The sequence below is a fragment of the Sinocyclocheilus rhinocerous genome, unplaced genomic scaffold, assembly GCF_001515625.1.
Source record: "Sinocyclocheilus rhinocerous isolate Xijiao unplaced genomic scaffold, SAMN03320098_v1.1 scaffold19, whole genome shotgun sequence".
In the NCBI taxonomy this organism is placed as follows: domain Eukaryota; kingdom Metazoa; phylum Chordata; class Actinopteri; order Cypriniformes; family Cyprinidae; genus Sinocyclocheilus; species Sinocyclocheilus rhinocerous.
The window spans coordinates 3661147-3682832 of NW_015638975.1; the positions used below are offsets into that span (position 1 = coordinate 3661147).

Consider the following 21686-nt stretch of genomic DNA (forward strand, 5'->3'; position numbering starts at 1 on the left):
TGAATCGGGTGTGCTCTCACACACACACACACACACACACACACACACATACTCAATCCCACCCAGAGGCAAAAACACCCACTGTAAAAAAAGATGCACATGCTTTTTCCCCCTTCAAAGATCCATTTGTATATACCCTAAAAAGTCAGCTTAAATAATGCTTATCACCATACAAAATGCTATAGAAACTACAACCTGATTGTGAATGTATGTTGATACCTGGTGTTGTATGCGAGGGTTCCACCTGATGTAATAAGTCACCCAAAGCTCTAGGTGGCGCATGCTGGCTACAGGGTAAAGCACGCAACTGGACTCTGGTGTGTAGAAGGGGTTTATATACAAGGATGTGTCACGATTGACAAAAGACCACAGAGACACCGTCTTCACCCGAACGTTCTAGTGAATGAAACAACATGGAAAGAGTAGAAGAATCAGAAAGTTAGCATTTTGAATGAACATTACTCCATTATTTAAAGTGATTCTTAAGTATTATTCTATGTTAAAGAAAATGAAAGCTGTTTACACTACCAGTCAAAAGTTTGGAATAACTAAGATTTGTCTCTTTTGCTCACCAAGGCTGCATTCATTTGACCATAAGTACAGTAAAGACAGTCACGTTGTGAAATATTATTACAATTTAAAAATAACTGTTTCTATGATTATATATTTTAAAATGCAATTAATTCCTGTGATGGGAAAGCTGAATTTTCAGCAGCCATTACTTCAGTCTTCAGTGTCACATGATCCTTCAGAAATCATTCTAATATGCCTTTTGAACTGAAGTACAGGTGATTTAATTGGTAATACAGAATCAGCTGTTAAGCTGTTGAATATATTGGTAATACAGCAGCTAAGGTGTTGAATCCTTTGGTTAGCAATAGATGTAAAGTGGGACTGTGTTCCCTAACATTGTTGTTGCGGTGGACGGCTCTAGAGGGCTACCAGAATGAATGTTTCATCTCCCCAAAGTGCATTCTACTCTGACTGAGAGTCACTGAAGCATCCCTTTTACTTATGCTCTACTTCACACAATGAGCGCAGAGAGAAATAAAAAGCAATGTGTGCGTGTGAGAGAAAGCAAGCAAAGGCCAATATATCTCAGTGATGACAAGTGGCCTCCAATAAGCAGTGAAGAAGATTGGATTTCAGAGATTCAGAGACAAAGGTGTGATAAAGATAAAGAAAGGTAGAGTGGAGAACATTTTAATAGATCCAGCCTGTTTCCACAATGCATGTAATAATTATAAATTAATATACAGTGAGGTCCAAAAGTAAGAGCACATTTATAATCTGAGATCCAAAATCTAGTTAAACCAGGAAATAAACAAAGGATTTTTAAAAATCATGACAAAGTGAAAAAATATTAAGACATTCTGAATTCATATTCATTTCTAAATTCAACTTAAATCTATTAATCTGGAAGTATCTGGAAGACCACCATTTAGCAGCTCTACGCAAAATCTGTTAAAAATATTATTATGGATTGCATTATTAAATATAACACTTTATAGATATTCAGGGTAGGAAGGACATTCAAGGTTTGCATATTAATGTGGTTTAATATCACTGACACACCAATTGTTTGTGACGTGTGTGTGTGTTTGTTATTTCTTACATTGCTTTCACGGGCACTCTCACAGTTGTAGAGGAAAGTGCCAAAGCGGCAGCTGTACAGGTGATCCAAGATTACCACTAGGAGACGTTCATTAAACTCAAATGCTGTTGGGAACTGCAGATGTGGGAGAGAGATAAAAGTTAAAGAGAAGTACTTGCATTAACGCATTAAACTCTAATTAGCTGGATAAAATCATTCTACAAAACACATTAAGAAAATGCATTCCAAATCTGTATGATCTGGTTTCTTTTGCTGTACTCAAGAGACATTTGAGATGCCGTTTTCTGTGTTATAAAAGTAGACAATGATGTTCAAGTTCCAATGAATTACTTAATACTACTGCATACTCTTAAAAATAAAGGTGCTTAAAAGGTTCTTCACAGCGATGCCATAGAAGAACCATTTTTGGCTCCACAAAGAACCATTCAGTCAAAGGTTCTTTAAAGAACCTTCTTTTGCCACAAAGAACCTTTTGTGAAACAGAAAGGTTCTTCAGATGTTGAAGGTTCTTTACGGAACCATTTAGACAAAAAAGGTTCTTCTATGGCATCGTGAAGTTCCTTTATTTTTAAGAGTGCAGACAACACGCAAAGCTTGCTTTGTTAAGTTGTTTCTCACTCAAATCTCTCTCAAGGTTACATATATTTAAATATGCCACGTATCAGCATCCACAATGACTGAACAGCAGCAAAACCAAGAAAGCCATGCAGGTTTGGAGCAGCATGATAGTTCACATGCTAAGACAATTAGATCCATACCTGTTTAGTCATTTGCCACACGCAGTCAATAAACTGCACAAAGATAGGTGACCTGTCCTGATCGGCATGGTTTTTGTCTCCATGGCCGATTCTCTACACACACACACACACACATACAGAGTATAATGTTAATACCAAGAGATAATGATTAATTTTTTTTTGTTTACACAAAAGCTAATACACTCAGATGTAGTTTATACTTATTTATTCACTATTAACTCTATAAATCGCCTAATAACACGGCTGACAGAACTCAAAGTCCATCACTACACGTGTGGTTTTCCAGATGCAAGACTTTGTAAACTAAGTTGGAACTCACTGAAGCGAACTTGTGTCCAAAGCTGATCCATTCCTTCTCCAGCAGCACCTGGAAGCCCCTGAGAGTCCTGTAGTATGAATCCAGCATCAGCATGGCCAGAGAGGTGAGCTGAGCTGTGCGGTCCCAGCCGTCACTGCAGTGCACCACCACAGAGCTCCCAGAAGACACCTTATCAGCCACCTGAATGGCCCCTGATAGCACCAGCTAGAGCAAGAAGGAAGGTAGTTACATTAGAGCATGTTGAATTTTATAATATATATTGGTATGCATTAAAAAAAACAAACCTTAATATGCTCTAGCCAGTGGGTGGACTCCAGGCTGGAGAGCCAATGAGACTCCTCCACACCGGGGTAGACAATGTCCTTTAACTTCTTCAGTGACTCCCTCATGACATGGATATTATGGATGTCCAGAAAGACAAGCTCAGCGTTCTGATATGCATCGTCGCCCTCATAACCCCCTCCTGTGGCCTGGAGGGTAAGAGGTGAGAAGTGTACAGGTTAAGATATGTGAACATGCAGAGAAATTCTGCATCTGCACACTTGCTTTCACACTTCATGTACCTAAAAAAATATTGCATCAATAATGCCATTTCAAAATGCTCTGTCAGCAGTGTTCAGTGAGGCGTAGCTTTCAAGCACCACTGTGTTCCACTTCTGGGTCCACATTGTGGTTGGTTTTGCTTTTAATTAGTTTTGAAAACATACTCATGCAAAAGCAAACAGTTTTGTTTGTCTAATACAAACCAAGAGTCCCAGACTGACTGGAAAACAGAAAGCAGCCCATACCTTCAGTGGATAAGGCCATAAGTTAGATATGAGGTAAACAAAGAGGGTTTTCATATTCAAGAACTTATTGGAAATGAATTTGAATCTCTCAAACCTGCCACTTATTAGTAACCCTCTAGAATCTTACCTTGTTTGCCACAGCATTGACATTAGGCCTGGCGTCATAGATGGTGAGTTTGGTGGTACCATTGGCCTCACGGATTAGGTCCAAATAACGTTCATCATCTTTGTTGCGCTTGCCGCTCATTCCCACCAAAGGCTGGCTACACCGCGTGATCACAGCATGGTTCTCTTTATGGAACCACGACAACACCTGAGAGGGGAAGGAAACACATCATCATTACAGAAGGTAAAGTCATCAACAAACATAAAAAAAAAAAACACATGGTTGAATCGAAGATGAGGAAAACAAAAGAAAGCTTTATCATCATCTAGGGACATTTGTATCAATATCATATGTGACCCTGGACCACAAAACCAGTCTTAAGTGTCAATTTTGTTATCTGCCAGTATTAGGCATTTTCTTTTTTTTATTAGTATACTGGATATACTGTATATTCGAAATTGAATATATATTGTCCACAATAGTGCATGCTTATTTCCCTATTTTTAAATTAAAATGAAATTTTCCGCCATGTAATGCTCACTTAATTTTTAAAAACAGTATTAGTGTAATAAAACTGTTAATCACTCTTTATCTTTAGCAGATCTCAAAATGAACCTTCAATTTTCATACTGTGCATTATAGTATTGTGATGTATAAATCCACTTGTAGCATTTAAAATGACTGTTTTTAGAATTTTATTTTTTTATTTATTTAGACAAACTAGCACAGAATTTCAATATTGGGTATTTATTGGTCATCATCATTTATTGGTTATCAGCCATAACTCGAAAATAATTATTTGCTTACAACATTGGACAAAATTGTAATATTAATGCATCTCTGTCATTATCATCATACAGAGATATATAAACAACGTCCAACCACATATCACAGTAAACATGTGAGAGTAAATATACTATCAGATAAATCTGAAAAGCATTGCTTTCTTATTTATGTTCAAAAACTGAAATTGACATTCTCCAAACATTTCCACTAAACAGCTTGCGTTATGCAGCAAAAGCTTGAACATGACCTTCCAACAAAAACCACACCATGATTCTGGCCTTTCATACTGGTCATCTGTAAAAGAGCTCACCGGGATGCGGCAGCGGGAGCGGAAGGTAGCGACTCTTTTAAGATCTTCCTCTGTGGCCTTGTATGGAACAACAAGAATTGTGGGATAGGTGTCACACAGCTCGTAGTTCTTATTGATGAAAGTGACCCTCCACTCACTATTGGGTACACCCTGACAACCAGAACAGAAAAACAACACAACACACAATCTTTAGTAAAAGTACACTGTGCAGTATTTTATGCCATTACATTAGAATTATATTACATTTGCAAGTGAATGGTGAGTGTGAGAAGGATGAACAAGGGCAGCACGACACTAGCACAAGTCCTGGCATCTGGTCCTCACCTGCCTCCTGTACTCTTCCATGGCCTCATAAACGTTCCAGCCATTCTCCTCATACTTCTCCTGACTCAGAAAGGCAAAGAGTTGCTGTGAAAGTCAAAGAAAGAAAAGTGAGAGAGTAAGTTAAACCAGTATTTCATGCATTCTGCTACTGATGAAAGCCAGTTGTGAAATGCTGAATTGTTGAAACAACACTTAATCGCACTGCATAAAATTCACAGAAGTGATTAATTTAGTTTTAAATCGTTTCTGAATGAGTCTAAAAATTAGCATTTGAGAATAAAGTTAAACATCAAACACTAACCATTCCATGAGACAGTGGGAAAGCATATTTGAAAATAATCTCGAAGATGTCTCTTCGACTGTGGCCTTCTTGCTTCAGAGCAAATCGCAGGTTCCTCATGTCCTGACACACACACACACACAATGATTTGAGAATGTCAGACTTTCAAAAAGAGGATGCTAGTTCTGCTCTAACCTAACCTATCACATTTTCATTCTATAGTGGTTTCCATTCAAAGCAGAAGCTGTAAAGAAGTGCTCTTAAAAACACATGAAGGTACTAACATTTATAGAAAGTATTCAAAAACGTTTTTGGAGCTGTGCGATACTACACATGCAGTATGTCGAGTTCAAATCTGGCTTGCGATACTCCAGGATCTTACTACCACTTTTCCCCTCATTTGCTTTCCCCAACATTAGCAGTTATGAAATGTGAATTTCTAGGGCTTTGAGTGAGCGATACCTTGCAGGTGATTTCAAGCCCATAGGAGTTCTCTCCTCGACTGGAGGCTCCGCCCATCTTCTCTACACGGCTTATAACACCTAATGGCACATCCAGGATAACTGGCGTCTCCTTTAGACAGGAAGTGACAACAATCTTACACATATATATGTACTATCAACACCTCAGAAGTGACACTTTCAGTTCCTTGCAATTATAGTAAATATGTGCTAAAGCATGTCACATAAACTTTGTTTAATAGGTCTTTGGTTCCATCTAATCAGTCCACTAACATATTTGTGTGACACAACTAGATCTTCAATACAAAACATAAGATTTCAAAACAGTTTGCATTACTGTATCGATTAATTTTTTATTTCTGTCACTTTGCCAGGCTGACGGATCATGGCAACGGACCCCAGCAACGGTCAAAACATCCACAAAACAGGGCCGCAGGTGTCCGCTACCATGTGCCAACCAAGGACAGAGCCAGAACCGAGATGAAAGCCTTTCTCTGATATGATGTGATACAAAATCCCTCCTTCTTCCTGTCCTCTGATATCCTTCTCTTTTCTCTTTTAATACAGACTAACAGATGTGTGCTATAACCAAAGGTAGCCACTAAAATTTGATCCAAAATAAAAAATGCGGAAACAAGCCTTCAAAGGAGAAATTGAGAAGGAAAGACTGAAAGACTTTGAAATGGTTTTAAAGGAGCACCTGACATGGCCTCAGAATGACTGTGCCTGAACATGTAGAGAACTAATGCGTTGCAATATTGGGAAATGAAAATGAAAGTTTCTCTTACTGAGTCAGTGTTCTTGAAGTAGAGTCTGTAGTTGGTGATGAACACCTTTCCTTTGACTGCAGCATTAAAAGGGCAGATGTAGATGATGTCTTTATCTGAGGAGTAAAAGAGAGTAGGAAATACAAATAAAGCTCAACATTTATTTAATCCCATAAAGTCTGTCTTAAAATGTCTGTGTGAAACAATTAAAGGTGCATTAAAGTTACTTTTGACAAATATGTTTTGTCAAAACATTGTACACTCACATTAAATGAAGACTCCAGTCAGTGTTCAAGACACAACTATTGTTTATAAAAGAGCAGTCCCCTCTCATAAGGGCTGCCATTTTGAGATCACATGACCTGCCAGGTACTTTATTTTGATTGCCCTCTATTATTATTAAATACAACTATGTAATGCTGCATCCTTGCCAATATGTCGGTTTGCCAGCCACGTAAAAAAATAAGCCTAAAGCAGCAGGTGAACATTTCTGCCACCTAGTGGACTGGAGTGTGAAACACTGGATGCCGCATAAATGAACAATGGCGCCCCCCATGATTTTAAGGTTAAAACGGTTTAAATAATGGGTTAGTTTTCATGAGTCAGAGCACTTAGGCAATGATTAGCCTGCAACACTGACTTGACTCACTTTAGTCCAGAAAAATTCAAACTGAAAAATCTGAATCCAGATAAAAAAAATAAAAATTCTGGGAAAAAATAAAATTTCTTTCATTTCAAGTCCCTAATAGCCAAAAAGTTTATGAGCAATCTTGAATCAACAGTTTTATGACTAGCACGTTATTTGAACATTACAAATTGTCAATATTAAAATGCATTTTATATATACACACAAGTATGACCAAAATGCTTATGGAGATATCAGACTAATTCTTATTCATTTAGAAGCATAGAAGCACACACATGCTCTCACTCACCGATCACTCTCTCTTCTCCCGGCAGCATGGCAACATCTGCCAGTGGCTCCATCTTCAGGCTCTCTCTCGACGCCTGTCAAAACATGCAGGAACATTGAGTTGACATGGGCGCATCCCTCACACGCACACAAACGCTCTCAAATAAGGATGATCACAACCATTTCTACACTACTCACAACATTAATACACTACAGTTCTAGACCAGACATGATTGTACTCAGTGGCATCTGATCAGAGGAAAAGAAAAACGCTGGGAAAAAACCTGAGAGTGACAGGAATGGAAGAGGAAGTAGTGAAGAGAGGAAAATAAAGAGTAAGAGGAGACTGTCCTCTTTCACCCTCTGTCTGTCTCCAGTCTGATGCTCTATGTGTGTGTATGTGTGTGTGTGATCAGGGATCCAGATTGTCTTTCCCTGGGCTATTTTCCTGCTGCCAGTTGAAGGTTAGTGAACTGGAATAATAGCTAAGAGTGCCATTTGCTGCGTGTAGTCGTTTATTCTGTCGGCCTTTTGCTGCTGTTCAGTGTTTTGCACGTCGCAACCCTGTTGGCAGAGTGAAGCAAGGGCTTCTGGGTAATGGTCTAGCCCGTGTTCTCGAGATGACAAATGGAGCAGTCAAACACACACACACACACACACACACACACACAGTGATCCTAGCAGGGAAACTAACCTGGTTCACACAAATAAGAGGTAGTTGGGTAAACAGAAGAGGACAGATGAGGAAGGGGGAGAATAAAAAACAGCCAACTAGTAAGAGGATTAAAAGAGACAACGTTAAAGACATCTTAAAGGTACAGTGTGCATTTTCTGCAACATTCGTCTGCAATTGTTCACAGCCATCTGGGAAATCAAGCCCAAATGGCTTAGTTATAGTCGTTTCTGCATATTAAGCTGTGATAGGAAAAAGAAAGAAAGAAAGGAGACTGACTGAGATAAAAGACAAACAGAGGCAATCACAGAGACAGATGGACGGCTCTCTGTACAAAATCTCTCTAGCTGTCCTCAGGGACCCTGGAAAAACGGAGACTCGGGTTCTGCTGCCTATCACCTGCCAGGTGTTACAGCTCCACTAACATATGTATGGAACAGCAGTCTCCTGGCTCAAGCGCTAGCGATGTGCCAACTCCCTGTCTGCCTGGAATCCCCTCTGCCCAGAGAGGTTACATATTCCAAGCCAGACACTGCATATGCATGTGTTTATATAGGGAGGGGCACTCTGCTTTTAAAGGAAACAATCTTTTTCGCTTTAACCACTAAGACAAGTTCCTATTTGAATTACTCAATTTTCACACATTTAGCAACATGCAATATGCCAGCGTATTATTAATCACTCTATAAATGTACTGAATAGCTAAGCTGGACTGAGTGCACATTTTAGTCTTAAAATAGGTCAGCTAGATAGATGATAAATAACATGGATAGGGCTGTCATGGTGAGGGAATTTCCCTTGCGGTAATTTTGAGTGGCTCAATAGCGCGGTATGCGGTTTTACCGCCATAAATATACATATATATATATACACACTAACTAACACACACACACACATACATTATATATATATATATATATATATACATAATTTATATAACTAACGAGGTCATATTCAGAAGACAATGAAACTGAAACCAAATAGCGCATGGACATCAACTTTCTTTTTTAACATCATGACCCTATGTATGAAAATATTACATTATTACATATGTTATATTTTATTATACTGCATATATAATTAACCCTATTGCTATTCTAAATTAAATGAAATCATATATATTTTCACCATTTGCTTTTGCGAGAACTGGCTTATAGTCTTGGAAAAGCGCTAATACTCAGTCCATGTGGTCTTGAAAAAGCCATTTAAAATAACTCAAATGTAAAAGAAGTGACGTCAATAAAAGAAGTACAAGCAGCATATGCCTCTTCTATAGCATCTATATGGCTGCTTAATACAATAGGAAAGCAGAGCAAAGGGCAGCTCTATTGATACCAGTGAAGTGCATTATTAATTCATGCAGAAAACGAAAGTCTAACCCTCCTACAACAGCATTGCACACTTACAGGATAATGTAGTTTGTAAAGCAAAGGGGGGAAAATGAGAAACAATCTGTTACAGTCAAAGGACAGGAGGACAGCACAATTACAGCATGTCTGCACGCAGGCTTCACTCACGTTTGGGCTGGAGCTGTTCCCCAGAGGACTGGAGTTGTAAGGTGCTATAGGAGCCGAGGCCATCACTGGGTTTGCTTCTTCCACCTCCACAAGAGACATGTCATTTTTCTTTCAGCTCAACAATAAAGCTTTTTTTTCCTGCTGGCTAGTAGTTCAGATTTGTAGCCTGTCCTGTCAACATTTTCAGTTGACTCACCATAAAAATATATTTATTTCTGACATCTACATTTTTAAAATGGGTAACTCTATGACAGCAACAAATATATAAACATGCTTTTGCTGGACAAAAATGGTATAAAGTGATTTTTCACTCATTCAAACAGATTTAAACAGGTTATTACAAATCATCTACACTATCATCAAAAGCTTGGGGTCGGTAAGATTTTTTGAAAGAAGTCTCTTATATTCACAAAGGCTACATTTACTTGATCACAATTAAATTATTATACATTGTAATTATTATTGTATTATTAACAACATTATTAATAATCATTACCATGGTACGATATGTAATTCGGCAGATTTCACAAGACCAATGTGCAATACAAACAGACAAATATTTAAAATCTGCAAGGCAAAAACAAGTTTATAACCAAACAATGTCAGACAGAAGTGTCAGTTTGCTCTAGGCCATCTGTAATGTTGAACTCTTTGTATAGAGTTTTCAACTTGAGATTTCAGAACAGTACGACAGGCAGCTACGAAAACAGAGAGGGGGAGAATATGGTTGGAAAATGATGCTGGTCACATGCAAACCTGGGCCAGCTTTGACTGATACGTCATTCAAATTATGTATTTTCTACGATCCCTAATGTTCTCAAAAAGCACAGTTGCTGTTTCTACAGTCGTGTTCATCTTTTTCTTTCTTTCAGAAACTACCACAGATGTGTCACAGTGGAAGTGAGAGGAAAATATGAAACATAATGTGAATAAACAGCAACACCCCAGCTGCGAAAATTAATAAACATCCCGTCAAGTGATGCATTGTGGGATAGATATGCTGTCAAATCTTTACTTGATTAAAATTATTTTGATTATACCATGGCAATGCCATAATAATTTGGACATGAATTGTTTCAATTAGCCATTTTTATCTGAAATGTATTACATTAACATAAATTAAATAATAATAATTATTATTTGTTTTTGTTTAATAAACTTTATTTAATACAAATATAAAAGATGTTTGTATAAAAGCCACCCAATAACCCAAACATGCCACAAGCTTTTTCATGTTGACACCAAACACCTCAGCAATATGTCTGCATACAGACCACATCAGCATCGCAATCACTATTTGGGCAAAATTTACACTTTTGTCATAAACTGTAATGTTGAAAACACAAGTTCAGATCTCTGAGTCATTGTGGGGCAAATATGAAGCTCTGAGGTTGAAATGGACACCTGAGGGAATGACACGTGAGGTTAGTGGTCAGAGACAGGCATGTAAATGATAACAGCACCAGCCTGTGTGTGTGTGTGAGAGAGAGAGAGTTATTTAAAATGATGATAGGACTGTTGTGGCTCTTACATGACGATGCACATTTACAGCCTTATTCCCCTGCTGCCTATAAACAAAATGACTTTTAACTTAGAGATAAGAGAGAGGAATGAAATCAATCTGTCACAGACAGTTTTACTTCAAAACTCATACCCCAAAAACTCTCACCCTAAGGCTTTAAATGCCCGGATCAATCACGGCAAAAGTAACGTTAGCTACACACTTTCACTAACTTATGTGGTGATGCGATGGACAATTATGAGCAGTATTTATCTGGCCCATATGTGCACATATCCACTTCAATTCATACACAATGACAGATAACGACATATACATCCAAACAAGCTTCTCAAGTGTCTAAAAAGTCCACTTTTATAACTTCTCGCGATTTCGTGGGAGTTCTTAGGCTACACTGTGAGTGTATTCCAGCACAGGACTGTGACCAGGAAATAGCTCGGGCCTATCTCTACAACAGCTCTCAAGTGCTACATTTACCCCGGAGTCCGCTCCAAGCAGCCCTAAATACAGACCAGACCCTCGCCGAAAAGTCATAACGTGCGACCCGAGCAAACTAGGGTTCGCAAATGTCTTTACTTACCCAGAAACTGCAATTCTCCGTTCCTCAGATCCGCCAGTCTGTTTTGCACCGCCGCAGGAAGAGCTCAGCCCGAGTCACGTGACAGCGGTCTCGGCGCCCATTGGCTACTTGTCAAATCATGTACTGCAAGGAATTTAGGGAGTTGTATTTTTGATAAGTACGGTGAAATAGAAGCTCGTTCTGAAAACATGCTGTCAACCCTTAACGTTTCTTTCGTGAAAAAGATTTCAAATATTGAAGATCCTCAACTTAAAAGCATCCTACCATAACTTATTATTTCATCACACAAAATGAATACATTTTTAAATCAGGGTATTGTGTAAAAAAAAAAAAGTAGAGTAATTAACAAAATAAATAATTAAAAATAATATTTGTCCCTATATTTCATGTCATAGTGTTACTGGTGGCAAAAAAACAGCTTTTGGAATAATCAATTTGTGAAAATCAAAAAAGACAAAAATCAGAGCAAGATCACAACTATAATCATATATAGCCTATATGTGTAAATGTTTGACAACTAGCATGACTCTCCTTCTCTATGTCGACAGTCAACATTGCTTGGAACTATAGGGTCAGAAATAGAGTAGCTAATTTGGACAAACGGTAGGCCTACATCTGTTTCCATTGTTGCCTGATAACAAACAACTTCTAGTGTGTTCAAACTATTGCCAATTTCTGTCAAAGCTGATGACACCATTACCTCAGTTTTTCATTTAGAGAAACACAAAAAAGTGCAAGGCTAGAGATTTTATTGTCCCATATAATTACAGATGAGCAATAATTGTTTTACTCCTCTCACATCTTTTCTTTACTTTTACCAGTCATTAATATTTGACACCTCATGCATGCATTAGTTTTATTGCATATTAAGCTGTCTGTATTCATTTAAGCCTGGTAGCATCTTTCATAAAAGTGCAAACTAAAGAGTCTTGCTCAGTAAAGTCTAGCTGATGGCTGTGCAATCTGATCCCTGCAGTGTCATAGTCATACCAATCATTCCATTCACTTCTTACAGATGGCAGTTAACTGTACTTCATTAGAGTCTGTCCACACAGCCTCTTGTGCAAATTATGGCTCTGGAAAGCAAGAAAGAGTTACACACAAGGTTTTTGTATTTGAATTACTTGTGGCTTTCAAAGTGTGGATTATCAAGTTTGATTTTACCCAGACTTCTGTTGTGTGGCAATAGCTCTGATCTGTAACTGTGAAACATGAAGATATTAGTTTCTAAAACTAAAACAAAGGCAGCTTTTTATGTGGAAGCAAAACTGCTGATCTAAAAATGAAACAGGCAAAACCATAAAACAGCATTAAGAGGAAATATACCAAAAATGGCTATTTATATTTATTTATTTATAAGGAAACGATATGAGAAATTGTATTTCATTATATCTAAATTAATATATATAGCCTACACACACGTACATAGTTATTTTTATATAAAAAATAAAGCAAATTACAAACCATAAGAAAAATACAATAGATACACATTAAATATTAAATAAACTTGTTTTTCTAATACAGTAGGTTTAACATGTATACTTTATTTAACATCTTTTGTTGTTTGATTAACATTAATGAGACAGACAGGTATACTTAATTAGACACATATCCGGTTTTCACCCACCTGTTTACGTTCATTTAAGCCATAACCGACTGTATTTACGTGAGATACTCCACACGATTGACATTTTGACAGCTGTGTGTGTATTTAACAATTAAGGCGCAGGCAGGACTGATCGCAGAACTGATCGCAGAACTGGGCTTTCGATAAGACAGCGCTTCTGTGTGTCTGTCATTCAGCGTGATTCCGCCTATCTATCCCGCCTTCACTTACTCCAAGTTAATCGATAACGAATTGTGATTGGATGGTAATTTGGTTCTACGACAAGCTTACTTACCTTTGATTAGGCTGTTCTCGCGTCGCGTGACAGAACACTACTCGCTCTGATCACCCAGTCCTAAAGAAAGTTTGAAATACGGGACAAAACATGATTTTTTCCCAAAATAAATCGGGACACTAAAAAAGAGCTTAAATACGGGACTGTCCCGGGGAAAACGGGACGTCTGGTCTCCCTACCCACTAAAGCCATTTTTACTGTGTAAAAAATTAAGGATTGTTCAAAACAGACTAGAACAGAAATTAAAGTGAGCAGTAGTGAAAGAAGGTATAAATCAATGTCACAAATTTGTTTACTTTGTGCCCACCTCGTCCTGATAAGCAGTCACAAAGAGACATACTCTGTGGTGCTCTTGTGTCCTTATAAGATCATTTTAGCACAGTAGTTATCAGGCATCTCAACACTAAATGAAGTGTGGTGCTAATATTTATCTTCTCTCATACCACCAATGGAAACGGAAGTATGATATACTGAAGAAGAACAGGTTAAAAAAAAAAAGACCAAAAGGAGACATTTTTGTTTTTATGAGGTTTATTTTCCAATCTAAAAATATGAAGACAAAATATAATAAATCACAATGAATCACAAATCAGAATGTCTTCAAGTTCATGGCATCAACTACATGGTCATGAACTACTGGAAACCCAAGACTCTGGCACAAAGGACTGTGGGTTTTATGCACTTACTGTGACAGGTGTTGCTCTTGTATTACATAATAGGTGGTGTGATCATATATTTTGTCCCTCTGCTACATTGAGGCTGCCGTTTCAGTGTAGCTGGTGCGTACTTACAAAAGACATTCCTAGAATTGCTGAAAAGTGTCCTTGGTCCAAAAACCATCAAGATCCTTAAGATCCTCATTTCGTTAGATGGAACAGATTATTACAAAGACACTGGTGTCTAGTGTAAAATGTATTATGCTATGGCAATATGACACAAGTTAGAGAACCTTTAGACTGTGCAATTACGTCAGAATGAAATGCTGTAACAAGGCTGAGAAACATTGTACTCCAAACCTCCCAATTTAAAAACACAAACCATAAAACCTTCTTAAGCCAGACTGGAGTACCAGAAGTCCAGTTATGTCAAAAACATAACACATTTTTCACCTTTGTAATACATAGTATTACTCCAAAACTAACCATACTGTCTTGCATAATACAAATTACAATAGAGTTTCCTAGTGTAAAATATTTCATTTGCAATTTCAATGTGACACTCATTTCTTTACATCATTACATTTTAGTTTTATTTATTCTTTTGATAATTATTTACAAAGAAATTCTGAAGAATTCATCAGCAGAAAAGAAGCATAAATATGTGTACTTCTCTTTTGTATGTTACAGTTTAAGAAACCATATTTTACAAAATACTTTATGTACAGGACAAGCCCCTTTTGAAATACCCTCAAATAGTTCATCACTAAAAAAGATTTCATATGCTTTTCAAATAGCAAGAATGAAAAGCTGCACATATGAGCCTGGTCTGGCATGAGACTGCCAACAATACTGTTACCACATTGCATTAAAGTGACAGTTCACCCAAAAAGGACAATTCTGTCATCATCTACTCACCCCATGTAAATAAGTAAATAAAAAGTGTTTTGCCCATACAATGAAAGTTAGGGTTGTTTTAAACCCCATTAACTTCCACTGAACAGACAAAAAATTGATCTTCAAAATGTATTCTGTCATACAGATTTGGAAAGACATAAGGGCAAGTAAATGATGACAGAATTGTTCTTTTTCGGCGAACTATCCCTTTAACTGAATGAGAACTTTCTTTACACTGCTGGGGAAAGCCCATGTTTTCATAAATCAGTGTTTCACTCCATAATAAATTTGATGATAATTACAATATTATTAAAACCATTGACAAAAGGAAAGGCATCTTATAATATAAGTCAGTTTAATGACGGCCAAAGCCAGGCTTAGCAGCGCCTAAGCAGTGCCTCCTTTCCATCGATACATTCTCACTAATGCTAACCATGAGAAAAAAAAAACGCTTTAGGACTTTAAGGTTCATTCACACCAAAGATGATAATTATAACAATGAACTAAAAGGTTTTTAAGCCAATCAGATGCCACCCAAGCTTGCATGTATATAGGACCCAATATACTTCATGATTTAGAACAAAATCAGCCCAAAACAAAGTTAGTTTCTGGAGCTCGAAACAGCTTGCCCAAGCAAACTTTCTGGAAAAGTAAACACCTTGGAACTGCTACCACTGGTCCATGGCGTCAGGATGTTCTCTAACAGAATATAGCTGATTGCGTATCTCAAAACTTCTTTTTACTAAGCGAAGAACAATAAAGTGAGTATATCGGGGCCTTAAAGCTGCAGACAAATGCGCGGTTATAACAAAAAGAAAGTTCCCGTCCGTTGGTGTGGACACTAATATAGTTCTTGTTATAGTTAGCGCTCTTGGTGTAAACATGCCTTTACAGAGCGATGACCCCACAAACCCATTCTTGCGCTGTGTAGTGATTTTCGAACCTAAGACGCTCTTGATCAGTCCCTATGAGTTTTGCTCAAGGTATTCATCTATCATGGTGAGATTGTTCAGCCAGTCTTCGTTGTTGCCCACCAGAGTGTCTATGAAGTCTACCTCTGCACCTCCACCGCCTCCTCCTCCAGGTCCTTGTAGCCCCGCTGCCATTGCCCCATTGCTCTGATGCTGTGGGGTGTAGTCATAGGAAGGCAGTTTATCTCTGGGGTTGTAGCCCTGTGGTGAACAGTGTTTCCCTGCAGAAGCAGTCTGGTAACTAGGAGGTCCCATCCCATGGGCAGGGTGCATCATGGATGGACCTCCTGGTTTCATAACAGCTAGAGCGGAAAGTGGACCTCGCATTCTGAGGTTCTGTTGGGACATGGAGGATAGCGGCTGGGTGGTGGGCATCTTCTGGTCCTGTCTGCCAACCAAACCAGGGGCTACCTGATTAGGAGGAGGACGGGAACCAGGGAAGTTGGCTGGCATACCTGCCATGCCGGATCGCTGTGGAAACTGAGGACCTCCACATCCAGATAGGGCTCCTATGGCGGGGAAAGGATGTGGGTGGTTCGCAGAGTTTATATGCGGTTGAACCCCTTGTTGGTGCTGCCAGAGCTGGGACTGTGACGTGGGCTGCTGCTGCTGGGGAGGGAACATCATGCGTGACTGAAGAGCTCCAGCTTGGTGCAATGCCTGCCGCAGGTGGTGGGTCTGCACGGGACCACCTGGTAAGTTGGGGCATGGCATTCCTGGTCGCGTCACAGCGTGAGCTGGGTGTAACGGTTGACGTGGAGGCCCACCCATTCCCATCATGATCTGGCCAGGCTGCATCGCCATTCCAAAGTCTTGCGACGGGTGGCAGAGGGGTTGTTTGGAACCTTTGCCGCACACATATCCTCCAACCGTCGGGCCCATCTGAGAGACCGAACTGGAGGAAAGACCCATTTGGTTTGTGGGTAAAGGACCACTATGGGAGAGCATGGAGGAATTCAGCTGTTGAGAAGCTCCCAGAGGATATCCACCACACTCTGGAGGGAGCGGTCGACCTGGACCTGCAAGAAAGCAAAAATCGTTGACTTTCAGCATGGCTTTAGGTATACTACTGTTTAAAAGTTTAGGATTGGTAAGATTTTTTAATGTTTTAAAAAGACATCTCTTATGTTTACCATGGAGGTATTTATTTGATTAAAAATACAGTAAAACAGTACTATAGTGAAATCTAATTATTTAAAATAAGAATAAAAAGAACAAAAGAATAAAAATTCAGCAGCCATTGCTCTAGGCTTCAGTGTCTCATTTTAACTATTTAATGCATCCTTGTATTAAAATAATAATTTTTTATTTAAAAAAAGAAAAAAAAGAAAACATTTGAACGGGAGTGTATATAGCAAAATTCTGGCACGAAATAAAAAGTAGGCCTCATTTACTAACGATTTTGTACAAATTCCATATTTATGCGCACAGAAATTTCTCACTCCAAAGGCTGCACCTACACATAAAAGATGCCCAAACCATGTCCATATAAGGGCTTCTGTATTTTTATTTGTTTATTTTTAAATATTTCTCATTTAATTTTAGAGCCAGTTATTCCATTCATATCTATCTATCTATCTATCTATCTATCTATATACAACTGTAACTAACTACATATAATCTCACCGTGATCAAAGACGTGACGCCATTCAGTGTAACTCAACACCGCTAAAAGGTCATCTCAACCAAGCCCACATGTTCTAACAGGGCTTCTTTCCTTAGCAAAGTTGTAAACATCTGTAAATAACCACAGAGGATTCAGACCAGACCCTGCCTTCCCAGAGCCACGGAGGTTTGTTTTCGTTGGCTTTGTCTGAATGCACCCCTCCACCCGAGCAGTCCAGCTAGGCATTCCCATATTCCCATTCCCACAGAAGAAACGCTCCCCACCCTCTTCCCTCTCTACTCCCATCCAAATCCTGAAAACACATGCGTAACCGGAGTAGAACATTAATCACGGACCATTACGAAGACGTGGAGAGAGAACTACTTCACGTCTGGCATACCGTCCATGGCAGAACGCAACAATCTGCTTCACGTCATAAAGACACAAACACAAAATGAAATTACTGGGTTTATTATGTTGTGTGAATTCAATTAAATCTCCAACTACATGCTTAGCATCACACATAGCTAATATCATGCTCAAGAACAAGCAGAGGTAATCTGAGGCACTAACAGACACTCCTAGCATGAATCTGGTGTAATCATCTTTGCTTGTAGCAGGTAGGGTGGTGAAACGGCTTCCCAGGGGGAATATCGTGGTGCTTTGCAGTGGAAATGAATGGCTTGTCTGCAGCACTAGTGCTGGTAATGGATATTGATCCAGCACTTGGGTATGTGCAGCTGGAATGAAGAGCTGGTTTAGATGCTTTTGTTGGTTGTGTTAGGGCTGTGCCTGAGAACTGTCCATGCACGATTCTGTTTTGCCATTAAGAACTAAAACTTCTAATGATTATAAAGAACACTCACATCTGTTACTTCTTAAATGAACAGTTCATCCAAAAATGAACATTCTGTCATCATTTAGTAAGCTTCAGTCACCAATCACTTAAAGTCATATGGGTTTGTGGGGTTGAGTAAATGATGCCAGGATTTGAATTTTTAGTCAAACTATCCCTTTAAGATATTATGAGTAATGCTTAAACATTATTTAAACACTTTCTATTTCGTCAGCCGCACAAATGCTCTCTGCAAAGCCCAAGGAAAGAAAATAGTGAGTTGATTAGTATGATAATCAGCGACTCGCTCACAAATCCAACGAGATATATCCAGCTGCAGACCCGCAGCACCAGCAGTTTCAGAACCGCAGCCATAGAACCGCAGCCACAGAACCGGAAGTGAGGGGCCCTTAAAAACCGTAAGGTGGCGCTACTCTGTTAAAAAATGTAAGCTCCGCCCTTCACTTCCGGTTCTGTGGCTGCGGTTCTGAAACTGCTGGTGCTGCGGGTCTGCAGCTGGATACTATTGAATCCAACAGGGAGATATGAATAAAAACCTTGTTTTTTCCCTCTAAGCGAACGCTATATGGCGCATGCGCACTCTAACAGTACGTAACAAAAACAGTAACGTACGCTCTCTGTGCGTTTAACCGCTTGATCCACCTCAAGAGTTTACGGTGAGCTTTTCAGTCTTGATCGATTCCCTTATTGTAAAAACCCAGTCTGTTCTCTATCCAGTCAGCCTAGTGTATTTATTGATAAATATAAAAGATTACTGTGCACATAGTCCGTGACTTATGTTTTAGTCTGTCACTCAGGACGCAGCTTTGCGCTCCATCCGGGAAAGCTCGCCAAATTAAACAGCGTTTCCGATTGTGCCCTCGATAAGAGACGGCCTTTCATTCTTTCCCCCCTGCCCTGAGCTACACCCCAACACCTCACCAGCTTTCCAGAGCCTCCAGCAACACACGCTCGTTTCAAATAAAGCAGTCCGTCAAGCAAGCCGCCTCCCCTTTCCGTTCCGCGCGCTCACTCAGCTTTTCATGCAACTCACATTTCAGCGTGCATTTAATAGATTAGATATCACAGCAGCAGAGGTTATCAAAGCAATCAGCTGCCTTTGTTGTCGAACAGAATGCAAGCGTTCCTGTGCGTACAAGACGGTAACAAAGAAAGAGAGATATGTTTAACCCTCCCTGTCAAATCCATCGGGGTGGAAAATGTAAATTTGGAATGCTCTCTCTCTCCCCATTTGTATTGCAGTATTGTATTTGCATTGCAAAATAAGTACAAAAGCAATAAAGTAATACTATAAATAAATACAGAAGTGCAGAGTATTATTTCGAAAGCAAATGTAAGCAAAATGACATTAATTAAAAGACATTTAAAGGCGTAACGATGAAAAACAGCACTAAATATGCCCTAAACCACATAAAAGAGACATAATTGCCCATATCAAACTAACAAGAGAAATAAAACCAATTATGCATTTGCGTGCTGCCGAGCATGAAAGGATGTTCTCTCACTTAACCCAGAGCGTGCATGTTTGACCTTGCTTTTGTCATCTGAACCAGGGTTATTATAGTTTTTTGACATTTCAATAGTTTTTATTTATTTATTTCATTTTAGTTTTTATTTCATTGTTCCATTTTATTTCTTTCAGAAAAATCATATTTTGAGTTCATTTAGCATAGTTTAAAAGATTTATATCCCTTTACAAAAATTTTTTTTTTTTTTTTTGCAGTCACTTATTGCAAATTTACTCACTCCAGTACAGTCCACTCCAATACCTAACTCACACACAGAGAGTGAATTGTGGTTGGTTGTTTTACCATAGATGCCGTCATTCATAAACTATTACATTCCTCCAGTGTTAAACATTTAGTTTCATCCTTGGTTTGAGACCCCAATTTAAACATCAAGCAAGGCTTTATTTGCCAAAAAAAACCAAGTGGAAAATCAAATCTCTCTATATTTAGGTCCATTCTCCAGGCTTTAGCTAATTATCATGGGAAAATGTCTGAGAAGCAGAGCAGGACTATAGGAAGGGAAAGAGAGAGAGAGAGGTTGTTGTTGAATGTCAGTTAAGTCGCTTTGTCATGCAACTCCAAGTGACCTTGCTGGGAGCAGAGAGGGGGAGGGACAGAGAAGGAGGGAAAGCTTATGACTGCAAGAGTTAGGAAAGAATGAGATGAGGATGAATGGAGTGGGCAGAAAGCGAGGAATAAGAAGAGAGAAAGGGACTGACTCAGGCGCACAACTTTTGCAAAACAGGTAGAATTAGAAAGCGCAGTGGATAATGGAAGCAGACACGAGACAGATAGAAAGAGAGAGCGCATGCAAGGAAAGCGTGCGAGAGAAAGTGGGACAGAGTTGTGTAGAGAGCTCCGCTTTGCTGTCCTGGCAGAAGTCCAGCTGTACAGAGCACAGGCAGACACTAAGTACTGCTTTTATCTCCACAGTAACCAAGTTTATTTACGTCTATTGCCTTGATGGTGGGGTTAAATTGCTATGAAATGATGACCGACACAATACCGACTTTCTTTACAAATGCACAAGCGTCTGCCTCGAATCGATAATCTCTGATAATATTTAATATGCATGCCCTGATTTATGCGTGCACACATACGGCGATATGTATACGTACGCGCGTGATAGTGGGAGCGGCTCACATCATTGGGCATGAGAGGAGGATGTTAATGAATGTGACGCCTGACCTACTTCCACAACAACACATATCAGCTCCCTCTTTCTCTCTCTCTCTCTCCTTCTCTGTTTGTGTGGCTTGGAGACAAGAGGCAGTCTTCATGCCAGTCTGGTTAACCACATTGTGCCATGTCTACCATATACACCCCATCACAAAAATCCAGTTCTTGGGGCGCCGAGGATTTCCATGTGTTTTGTTCAAACACGTAAAAATAGATTTTAGGTTTAAAAAACCCTGTTATTGAGGGGGAAAGCGAATAAAGATCGGAGGTGTGTGGGTGGATGGATGTGAAGAAGAGAACAAGCTCCCCCAGTCTTGCTGCTTTGAAGCCTACTAACTATCCTGGGACCCTTTGAAACACCGCCTCAAATTCCCAAACTGTTCCTGGCACGCATTT

The 21686-nt window shown here is 39.2% G+C and overlaps 2 protein-coding genes across 4 annotated transcripts in view; both read right to left on the reverse strand.

Annotated features, from left to right (window-relative positions):
* Positions 1–11786, reverse strand: part of LOC107750584 (myotubularin-like) — a 14825-nt gene extending 3039 nt beyond the window's left edge. The window contains exons 1-14 of one of the 3 annotated variants that reach the window (XM_016566058.1): positions 11717–11786; positions 9618–9701; positions 7450–7522; positions 6536–6630; positions 5749–5859; positions 5308–5409; positions 5007–5090; positions 4683–4832; positions 3608–3793; positions 2977–3162; positions 2693–2896; positions 2374–2466; positions 1616–1729; positions 220–396 (exon numbers count right to left, since the gene is read on the reverse strand). In XM_016566058.1, the coding sequence (XP_016421544.1) occupies positions 220–396; positions 1616–1729; positions 2374–2466; positions 2693–2896; positions 2977–3162; positions 3608–3793; positions 4683–4832; positions 5007–5090; positions 5308–5409; positions 5749–5859; positions 6536–6630; positions 7450–7522; positions 9618–9680 (1638 nt within the window). In that variant the 5' untranslated portion in view covers positions 9681–9701; positions 11717–11786. The remainder of the gene's footprint in view (positions 1–219; positions 397–1615; positions 1730–2373; positions 2467–2692; positions 2897–2976; positions 3163–3607; positions 3794–4682; positions 4833–5006; positions 5091–5307; positions 5410–5748; positions 5860–6535; positions 6631–7449; positions 7523–9617; positions 9702–11716) is intronic. The other 2 variants (XM_016566060.1, XM_016566059.1) reach the window with 2 other exon arrangements.
* A 3220-nt stretch (positions 11787–15006) lies between these two features.
* Positions 15007–17194, reverse strand: LOC107750627 (trithorax group protein osa-like). Its single transcript, XM_016566115.1, has one exon. It carries the CDS (start codon positions 17192–17194, stop codon positions 16136–16138), a length of 1059 nt encoding a protein of 352 aa, XP_016421601.1. The 3' UTR covers positions 15007–16135.
* Between the last annotated feature and the right edge of the window lie 4492 nt (positions 17195–21686).